The 10,956-nt window shown below is 46.6% G+C and overlaps 1 protein-coding gene across 3 annotated transcripts; it reads left to right on the top strand.

Annotated features, from left to right (window-relative positions):
• The first annotated feature begins 375 nt into the window (after positions 1–375).
• On the top strand, positions 376–9,067 carry ZC3H10 (zinc finger CCCH-type containing 10). 3 transcript variants are annotated; one of them, XM_083598886.1, is made up of 3 exons: positions 376–452; positions 3,784–3,860; positions 6,465–9,067. In XM_083598886.1, the coding sequence occupies exon 3, from the start codon at positions 6,508–6,510 to the stop codon at positions 7,699–7,701; it is 1,194 nt and encodes a 397-aa protein (XP_083455012.1). In that variant the 5' UTR covers positions 376–452; positions 3,784–3,860; positions 6,465–6,507; the 3' UTR covers positions 7,702–9,067. The 3 variants fall into 3 exon arrangements, with proteins under 3 accessions (XP_083455012.1, XP_083455013.1, XP_083455014.1); XM_083598887.1 differs by lacking the exon at positions 376–452 and adding an exon at positions 2,298–2,486; XM_083598888.1 differs by lacking the exon at positions 376–452 and adding an exon at positions 2,478–2,795.
• Positions 9,068–10,956: the final 1,889 nt, after the last annotated feature.

The following is a 10,956-nucleotide window of genomic DNA, read 5'->3' as shown; positions in this document are numbered from 1 at the left end:
CAAAGGTTGTTTATGGGGAACTTTGAGAAATTGGGGAGGGTGCGTGTGTCAGCATCCAGTACATACGTATCTTACTGCACTCAAATCACTTCATGGGTGGGGTAGGATTAAGTCCTCTGGTATTCAGGCTAAAATGGGTGCTGATATTTTGTAAAGGTTTCTTTAAGTGAAAGCAATCTGGGTTATATCCAATTTTAATCCCTACTCTTGAGTAAAACAGTTTGATACAACCCTCTGCTTCTAACCTGGCCAACACCATAAGCTACTTTGCTCCTTTGTTTGGGCCAGAATGAACAGGTGCATAGCTTTGAACCATACAAGTGTCTCTGCTTGTGAGCTCATAGGAGGTATTGTGCCATCTTCAGATGTGGCAGAGATAAGACTTGCTGGTCTACTTTGAGAGCAAGATGATGCCCATGAATGTGAATCCATGACCTACAGTAACTACCAGTGTAAGATGAAGTGAAATGTGTGGTTGGAAAATACATTGGGGTTGTCAGCACCCGTATTTTAGCTAGGTTGGGCTGCTTTGGAAACACGAGACTGGAGTTTTAGTTCATTTACATGAATCTGGCTTGTTTTTTTCATCACGAAAAACACAACTGTCATCTCACTTCCCATAACAGTTCTGTTCTAATGCAGATGTTATATCCATCCAACCATCCATGGTTCCTTAAACAGTAATCTGGTGCTAGCAAACAAGGACTGCATAAAAAAGAAAGGTACAAGGAGCAATACAAATGGATTGTCAAATCATGTTGAATTCAGAACTCTTCATGGTCCACAAGTGCTTACAAGGGAAATGCTTGACAGACTTCTAGATTTGTAGGTTAGGCACCCAGGCAGGATAGTTTCTGCTCTTGTACGAGAGCAGTACAGTACTGTACACTCAAGATCTAGACTAGAGAACCTTTATCAAGTTATGCAGCACAGTGGATAAACATCACAGACCACTTGTAAATTGCTGAGTGGGTCACCTGATTATTTTTCTGTCTCTTGCGGCTGCTGTGCTTTATTAGATGCTTTATGATACTTGAGGTAAAGGGATCCCTGACCATTAAGTCCCAGTCGTGTATGGCTCGGGGGTTGCGGCGCTCATCTCGCTTTACTCGCCAGTGTTTGTCCGCAGACAGCTTCTGGGTCATGTGGCCAGCATGACCACTTCTGGCGAACCAGAGCACCGCATGGAAGTGCCGTTTACCTTCCCGCAGGAGCGGTACCTATTTATCTGCTTGCTCTTTGACATGCTTTCGAACTGCTAGGTTGGCAGGAGCAGGGACCAAGCAATGGGAGCTCACCCCGTTGTGGGGATTTGAACCGCCAACCTGATCGGCAAGTCCTGCGCTCTGGTTTAACCCACATTCTTGAGGTACTATGGTCTTAAATCACAGAGCCTCTTAGGCTTGCTGATTGGAAGGTCAGCAGTTCAAATTTGCAACGGGGTGAGCTTCCATTGTTCCTTCCCAGCTTCTGCCAACCTAGCAGTTCAAAAGCACACCAGTGCAAGTAGGTAAATGGGGAGGAAAGGTAAATGGTGTTTCAGTGTGCTCTGGCTTCTGTCACAGTGTCCCATTGCGATAGAAGCGGTTTATCATGCTGGCCACATGGCCCGGAAATCTGTCTGCGGACAAACACTGCTCCCCTGGCCTGAAAAGAGATAAGCGCTGCACCCCTTTCTCTCCTTTGACTGGACTTTGATGTCCAGGGGTCTTTTGCCTTAATTCTTAATTGTATTTTTACGCACTGCATATTGCCTAAAAGTTTGCAGACCATCTCTACCAACCAGTTCAGTAACCCCTGATTTTAGTATACAAGCCACAGAACAAGTCGATTCCTTGTATGACCTAGCCTAGAAAGTGCTGAGAGTTGGGAAAGGGCAATGGTTGTGTAGAAACCCGTTCTCAGAGGGCTGGGCTGGCGCATGCAAGAGTTAGGTTTTTACCATAGCTAAATTGTGCCAATTGAAAATTTCCCCAAAACGACTTATCTCTTGGTTACACGATTTGGTCTCTTGGAAATCGGAACAGTTGAAAAAACGCTTCATAGGTTAAAAGCTGGCCTGTATGAAAGGCCGGGCTCCGGGGGACCCCCTGACTATAAGCAGCGGGCACAATAACGGGGGCCGTGTAATAGTTGCGGGGTAGCGGCGAGAAATCCTATCGGAAAAGGCTCCACGGTGAGGTTACGGCAGCGTGAATGCATCGCACGCCACGTTTCGTTACAAAGCCCAGCAGCGTAAAACGTGTGTGTGTTGTTGGGGGGGGGGGGAGGGTATAAAGCGCCTCGTCCCCTCCGATACATGCAGGGAGGCGGGAGAGAATGAGAAAAGGGAGTCCCGTTGCCACGGCAACCGCCGCCGCCCGCATCCCTCCCTCGCAGCCCCGCGCGGAGGAAGAACCATAGAGTACTTCCGGTGGCGGCGGCAGGAGGGGCGTCACGGCGGAAGGGGCTGCGCTTTGTTTGGACCAGAGGAGGTCGGTGTGAGGGTGAGTGGCTGGGAGATTGGAGTGGGGTGGGGGGTGACATGCCTGGCGTGGCCTTCGCTCCGGCTCGGGGTTCGAGAGTTCCCCAAGGGACGAAGGCCGCCGAGCCTGAAGAGACCCTGAGGCCCCTTCTCCTGCCTTGGCCTCTCGCCGCGGGGTCTCCTTCCTCTTTCAGCCGAGCGGACCCTCGCCGAGAGGGAGCTGAGGCCCTGCCTCGGCCCTTTACGACTCTCGGGAAGTTTTCACTCCGGCTTAGGGTTGCTCTTTCGGGGGGGGGCGGGGGTCAGGCCGGGAGATGCTGCGAAGTTTCAGGTGAGCTGTGGATTTCAGGTGTGCCCAGGATTTCCAGGGGGGGAGAACTTCGTCACGTTGTTGTCACTGCTCTTGAACCGAAAATATCCTCAATCCACACCGAGGGCAAAGAGATCGGCTCTTAGTTTTCTACTTTTTTTAAAAAAAGAAAGCAAAACCACAAAACCACACACATGATCAACGTTGCCTGTCATCAAAAGTACCGCAGGATGGTACCCAGTTCACAGAAAACAGCCAAACTGCTCCATCGCCAAATAAAAAGAAGCAGCAACTTTTGAAGAAAGATATGGGGTGGGGGCATCATATCTGACTGGTCCAATATGTTCCTAATAAAGTTTGCGTCTCCATCTTTGTAACACAACTGCTAAAAGCAGATCATGGTTGTGTCTTAAGAACACATACTGCGTGGAAACAGCACATAATGATCAGAAGTACAGTAGGGATGTACGGTTCATTTCAAAGACACAAGTGGAATCCCTAGGGTTTCTGAGGAGCTTTTGGGGGGATGCCTCACTAATAAGTTGTGGAAGGGTAGCTATATATAGTCTATTGTAACGAAACAACGAAGTGTCTTGTAGTGCCTTAAAAACTAACAGATTTGTTACAGAATGATAGTAATGGTGACTAAGCCTTCCTCAAAGGCTGTTTTTCCTCTCTGCATTGTGCAGCCATAGGGGGGAGCATTTGGCATGCTCTTAAATGCATTTTTCTTTTATGTGGTATAATTTACAGCAGACCTGGCCAGGACGACATATGAACTAAGTGCATTCTACAATTCTCTTCAGAATTATTGGCATATCAGAAGTGGGTCTATGGTGATACATAGGTGCTCTTTATAAATTAATGTGAAAAGGTAAAAGTCCATAGAATAGACAGTTAAAATCTATGTTAAAAATCCTGAGAATACGATAGGATATTTTTGATCTATCAAGACAAATGCATGTAAATGAAGATTTTAATGCATGGCTTTTTATCTTTCTTTCTATAGCTCTTGTGGGACAAATCAAGTCTGAATCCTTGCCGTAACCTACCCTGGCATGACTTTGAAAATTTTGTGTCATGAAGGTAAAGTTAGGCTTCCTAACAACTAATGATTTATCTATATGATCTGCTGGGGGTCAGAAGTTAAATATTCTTGGCGTTTGGAGCTTTAGCTGGTGATCATTTAGAAATGGCATGGTTGTAAATTAATGTAAAGAGTAATATTGTATACGTCTACCCAGAAGAAAATCTCACTGAATTCAGTGGGGCTCACTCCCAGGTAAGTGTGCATAGAATTGCAGATTCAGATTTTAAAAAGACCCCATAGGCGTTTCATTAAGCTCTTACTTTGGAATTTTAAAGCAAAATCAGAAGTATGAGAATGAAAAAGCATGCTCTTCTTGTGTGGGGTTTTGTTCACCCTTTTCCTGTTTTAGATTTTGCCACTTCTGCAGACTACACACACACACACACACACACACACACACACACACACCCTGCTTGCTTGTAAATTGGGTGCCCTCCCATTTCCACAAATCTTTGAGTCCAACTTTTTAACCATGCCTTTTCTGTGACAGAAGATGGGTAGGATCTTCTTTTATCTGATGTAGGATTTCACATTTGTGAACTGTTTGAAAGTTCAAGCTGCTAGTCTTCATGGTGATCTGAGTCTTCAAAGAATTATTTCTAAGCATTGCTAGGAATGTTGGGTATACATGTAGCAAGTTGAAATCCTTGTTGATTTCAAGATTCAAAGAATTGCAGTCATTCATTTTCTTTGTTTTAGCTTCACTCCTCCCTTGTAAAACAGCAGCCTGCCATAAACCAAGCTACACACACAAATAGTTCTCGGCCATTTGGTAAACCTTGGTCTGGGCTGTGCCACAGCAGACTGTAGATCTGATTGGGGGGAAATTCCTCAGTATAGATATCTGTTCTACTCTATGAGTGCATAGAACTCAATCTGGCACATGAATTCAGTGGGTCTGCTTCGATTATGCCTTAATTGGATATCACCCAGTGGTTATCAGGGACAGAGAGTAGCTCCTATTCATATGGCATCATTGAGTGTATCCCTTTATTTACCGTATAAGTAAATGGCTGACGTTCATTACTATGGATAAGAATAAAGCTTTGTGAAGTGATTAGGCTGTAGCTCAGTGTTTTGCATATTGAAATAATAAGTAGTAGTGCATAACTACAAAATTACGCAGAAGAAAAAATTATCACTAGATTTTACCCTGTGTTTATTACCGTATTTTTCGTCTTATAGGGCGCACCGGCCAATAGGACGCACCTCGTTTTTTGCGGGGGGAATGAATAAAAAAAAAATATTCCCCCCCCCCCAGCCGTGGCTGCCGCCCCAAGCCTCGCGCGCCCGGCGGGACCTCCCGCCGGGCGCGCAAGGCTTGCGGACACTCGCCCGGGCTGCAGGCTGCTGCCCACAAGCCTTGTGAGCCCGCGGGAACTCCCGCCGGGCTTGCAAGGCTTGCGGATAGCTTCCTGAAGCCTGGAGAGCGAGAGGGGTCGGTGCGCACCAATGCCTCTCGCTCTCCAGGCTTCAGCGAAAGCCTGCATTCGCCCCATAGGACGCACACACATTTCCCCTTCATTTTTGGAGGGGAAAAAGTGCGTCCTATGGGGCGAAAAATACGGTAATTACCTTAATTACACCTTCTGTTTTCATACTTGCTAAACCCTTATTTTACTTCTCAGAGTGTGAACCCTTCGGGGGTAAGACTGTTAAGATTTAGAAAAACTATTATGAGCTGCTTTGAGTCCATGGAATAGAGTAGGTGCTCTGTCCCAGCTTCTGCCAACCTAGCAGTTCAAAAGCATGCCAGTGCAAGCAGATAAATAGGTACCGCTGCAGTGGGAAGGTAAACAGCATTTCCATGCGCTCTAGTTTCCATCACAGTGTTCCGTTGCGTCAGAAGCGGTTTAGTCATGCTGGCTACACGACCCGGAAAGCTGTCTGTGGGCAAATGCCGGCTCCCTCGGCCTGAAAGCAAGATGAGTGCCACAACCCCATAGTCGCCTTTGACTGGACTTAACCATCCAGGGGTTCTTTACCTTTTTTACCTTACTTTCAAATGTTAAAGGGGAATGCAATCCATCTGCGATTATGTTATATTTACATCCTAAACTACCTTGAAATTTAATTGGATCCTATGCAGGCAGCCACAGACTTAATGAAATCTATGCTTGATCATCCAACAAAGTAAATAGCAGCATCTTTTTCAGTTGTTGGATCATATTGCCTTTGCGGTCTTGGGTAAGCATTTAGAATTCTCATTCAGTTTTGTTCCCCTTCTCCGCAGCAAAAATGTAATGCCCATATATAGGCCAGTAATATAGTTCCAGGGTGAGTTGAGTGCAGTGTTTAGTTCTGATCATCTGTTCTCAAAAGATAGAACTAGGGGAAAGTATGAGGAGGAACTAAAAGGAGTATTGAAGCCATTCAGTCCAAGCAAATAAGTCATTTCTTTCTGATAGTTGAGAGGATATACATGTACATATAGACTATAAAATATTTGGATCTGATAAAAAGTGTTGTTCGATGTATCGTGTATTCTCTTCCCAGTCAGAAGTAATAAATTATTATTATTATTATTATCATCATCATCATCATCTAACTGGACAGGTTTCCCTCTTGCGTTTCTTACTTGTTCTCTTGTACTTGCACAGTAACCTGATTTTGGGCCCCCAGCCTGCACAAGGCCACGAAAAAATGCCTGACCGTGACAACACCTATAACGGCAGTGGGAGCGGCAGCGATGAGGCAAGTGCCAACTCCGATGACATCTGCCGGGATTTCCTACGCAATGTCTGCAAGCGGGGCAAGCGCTGCCGTTTCCGCCATCCCGACATGAACGAGGTGACCAACCTGGGAGTGAGCAAGAATGAGTTCATCTTCTGCCATGACTTCCAGAACAAGGAGTGCGTCCGCATCAACTGCCGCTTCATCCACGGCACCAAGGAAGACGAAGACTGCTACAAAAAGACAGGGGAGCTACCCCCACGCCTTCGCCAGAAAGTGGCAGCTGGGCTTGGCCTTTCCCCAGCCGACCTCCCCAACAGCAAGGAGGAAGTCCCCATTTGCAGGGATTTTCTCAAGGGGGATTGCCAGCGCGGGGCCAAATGTAAATTCCAGCACCTTCAGCGGGATTATGAGTACGACGGCCGGGGGTTGGCCACCCGGGAACAGGGCATCACCACTCCTGTGCGCCGATACGACCCCTATGACCCCATGTACGACTCTGACCGGTGCTTCGATGACCACGACCCTGTGCTGAAGCGGCGGCGGGTAGACGGGCTCCACTTTGAGACTTACGAGTACAACTTCACCAGTCCTCGCACGGTGGAATACCGGCTCCTGGAAGAGGAGAACATCATGCTCCGCAAACGTGTGGAGGACCTCAAGAAGCAGGTCAACAACCTCCTAGCCACCAACGAGGTCCTGCTGGAACAGAACGCCCAGTTCCGCAACCAGGCCAAGGTGATAACTCTCAGCACCACGGCCCCGGCTACTGAGCAGACTCTGGCACCCACTGTGGGCACCGTCACCAACTATAACCACAGCATTGCCCAGACTCACACCACCCTGAGCAGCCAAGCCCTGCAGCCACGGCCTGTGTCCCAGCAGGATTTGGTGGCTCCAGCTGGAGCTCAGGCAGCTCCCCCTAGCAACGCAGCGCCTCCCATGAACCCAGAAATCACCCCGCTGTCAGCAGCGCTGGCTCAGACCATAGCCCAGGGGATGGCTCCACCAGTCTCCATGGCTCCTGTGGCCGTATCCGTAGCGCCTGTGGCCGTGTCCATGGCTCAGCCACTGGGGGGCATCACCATGAGCCACGCCACCACCCCCATGGTGACATACCCCATAGCCTCCCAGAGCATGAGGATAACAGCCATGCCCCACTAACCCACTTCCAAGGGAAGTGTCTCTGCTCAGTCTGTGCTTTCCGTAGGTCACTACCGGGATCTGTTTCCCCTCTCGTTGGAGGTGGTTAACGTGCGGAAGAGAGAATGAAACTGATTTCAGGTGCGGATCTGAAAAGCCACCGGAAACCTCATCTCGACACAGAGGGGAGGACCGTAGCTTGGGTTCACAATTGTCCTCACACAGGAATACGTGGCGCTTGCTCCCCCTCGGAAGACAGCAGGGCTCAGGGATGCTAACAAAGCAGTTTGGAGAGCATCGTAATCTCATAGCCTTTGTGTGTATGTTGTATCTATTTTGCAGCTTGTCCATCCTCATGTAGCCACCCACCAGTCCCTTGTGAGTTTTGTAGCTGAGCACATTTCACCACCTTGGAAGCGCTGCTTTTGCATAGTCACACAGAATTCATCTGTGGTGGTTGGTGCAGAGAGGGGAAAACAGCTAAGCTCCCAGGGGCTTCCCGGTGAATTGAAGAGTGGCTTTGCTTTGCTCAAAGAAAGGGGCAAAGACTCTAAAACTGTATTAGCTCCACAAAGAGCAGAGACTGTTGTCAGCCTGCATCATGTATCTTTGTACACTGTTTCTTGCTGTAGGAAGCCAGAAATCCAGGCTCCTAGCTATGGCTTTATCTGAGCTCTGTTGCTGTGATAAACAGTAAGCTGGAAATGGTTCCAGAGCACAAAATTAAATATTGCCTTTTCTTCTGAATTGATTAGGAATGGACAGTTGACATTGTAGCCCTGGAAAGAGCAGGTTCAACATACGTGACTTACTAAAGTTTGAGTTTGCAGGCTAGCGGTGATTGCGGGCATATATAAAGATGGCATCTTTTATATGAATTGATGGGTTTCTCAAAGCACCCAGGATGCAATGGCAGAATATCTTGTAGCTACCCATAGACTTGAAGCAGCCTAACTTCCCATTGGCGCTTACGGGGGTACTTGATGCCTTGCAAGCCCAGAATAGCTCCCGCTGTTTTGTTCATTCTTCTGAGATGTTTCACTGCTTTCTGCCCGCATTTCATGCCTGAATTGCTCCCATGTGCAAGGACTTGGTTGTTGTAGGGACTTACCTGCTCTGCATCACTTCATGTTTTGCTATATGGCATACTTAAACTTCCCTCATTCAGTGTTTCTGTTTCCTTTTTGGAATTTTGTTGTTAATGATAGCAACCCTCAGCTCCTCCTTGGCTCCATATTAGCTTTCGTGTTTTTCATGTTCCATTTGGATCGGGTTTTATTTGAATGTTTTTGACAAAAATGAGGAAAATGCTTCATGAACCTGCTGTTTCTACAGTTAACTGTGTAAATGTTTTCAGCTATTAAAACAAATGTACAGTCCTCACAAATATCCAGTGCTGATGTGATTCGTGTGTGTGTGTGTACACACACATATACAGTATTCTCCCCTTCCTCCTTCAAATATTTATGGGTTTGCAGTTAAGAGTCTCTATAGATCTCTGGAACAGAACACAGCAGCTTTCCAAAACACTGGCAACATTCCAAGAAATGGTGGGATGGAGTGGATGAGAGGCAGGAGGGAAATACTCTAGGTGATTTTTTATTGTAGGCAAAATCTGCTGAGCCTGCAAGCTTATTTCTCCCTTGTAAGCAACTGGGCTGCTGTGAGATAAACTACAAGTAGGTGTGATGATCCATTAACTAGCTTGCTATCATGAGAAGGTCTGCTGATTAGCAGTGGATATAGGGAGATTTGGGAAGAATATTCTCCTATAGGTTAACTTGGGCGTTGAAGGTATGCCTTTTCATCATCAGGGTGCCTCTAAACTTTAGTCTTCTCAGAGCCTGATAGTAGGAGATCTTTCTTTGCTGCCACCTGGGGGTCACAGGAGAGAAATCTTAAATCTCTTCGTGGCACATCCGAGCTACACAGATTGTAAATAAAAAAAGGATGAATTGATTATTGTGGCCGAAGCAACATGCTGGGTGGTTTTAGGTATCTGCCAGCCCTTGTTATAGGAATTGGCTATATTAATCGTATGCTACATATCTGTGCAATCTGACTTAAATGGCTTTTCCGTAAGTATGAGCCCTCGAGCATTTTACCTTTCTAGGGACAAAAGTGGCTCGACTTTTTGACAAGCAGCAAGGACCTTATAGGGCAAAGATGGGAGGCAGTTGCAAAAATTGTACAGCACCTCCTTGCTATAACTCAAGTATACCCATCAAATATGATATAAACTATATATTTCACATGAAAGTGCGTACAAAGTGCATCTTCTAGACAAGGGACTTTGTTATCAACTTCAGGCCTCATTCCATTAGAGAATCCACATTTTCTGCAGTGAAGCGAATAGTGGAACCACTGGCCTCTTGGAGGTGACTGCCCAGCTGATGGGGAATGTCAGGCTTAGGGGCAAATGGCTCTTAGACTGTTGTAACCTTTTCCTAGGCTTCACCCTTCACTGGTCCTACTTTGGACTCCAGGTGTTTTTGCCTGACAGGACTGTATATTTCAATTATAAATAATGTCTCTTGCTTCTCTAGATGGAGAGGCCTGTATTGTACAATGGCAAAAGTTACGTTTATTTCTCCGCCCCACTCTGTCATATAGCCCTTGAAAGGTTGCCTAGTACAGTGGTACCTCGGGTTGCATATGCTTCAGGTTACAGACTCCGCTAACCTAGAATTAGTACCTCTGGTTAAGAACTTTGCTTCAGGATGAGAACAGAAATCATGCTCCGGCGGTGTGGCGGCAGTGGGAGGCCCCATTAGCTAAAGTGGTGCTTCAGGTTAAGAACAGTTTCAGGTTAAGAATGGACCTCCGGAACAAATTAAGTACTTAACCCGAGGTACCACTGTACACAATACGGCCCTCAAGCTAGTTCCCACCTGTGTTCCACTCCTTACGTAGAGCAGAACCATTTGCACCAGAGAATATGCGACTTTACTAATAAAAGCACTGGAGGTTTATGGCTTAATTAAAATGGACAGCCTGAAAGTGAGGAGAGAAGTCCATGGATGATCAGAGAGAAATGAAGATCAGGTGGGCAAAGGTTAACTAGCAGAAAAAGGCTGAATAAAATCTAGCCAAATATGGATTGAATTTATACATGTGATACATCAAGCAGGGAGTGGGGCTACTCTTATATCAAAAGTGCACTAGGCGTTGGAACAAAACGCTATTGGGGTCTGCTGCTTTTAGTTGTTTTCTCCCAACTTTACTCCAGTGATTAGAGGGGAATGGCAAAAATATGTTATGTGCAGCGAAGGAAGG

The sequence above is a fragment of the Podarcis filfolensis genome (genome assembly GCF_964270895.1).
Source record: "Podarcis filfolensis genome assembly, chromosome: 2".
NCBI lineage: Eukaryota > Metazoa > Chordata > Lepidosauria > Squamata > Lacertidae > Podarcis > Podarcis filfolensis.
This window is presented reverse-complemented; position numbering and strand designations above follow the sequence as displayed.

Bases quoted from the DNA above. Each gene is read 5' to 3' on its own strand.
- ZC3H10 (XM_083598886.1), top strand. From the start codon at position 6,508: ATGCCTGACCGTGACAACACCTATAACGGCAGTGGGAGCGGCAGCGAT.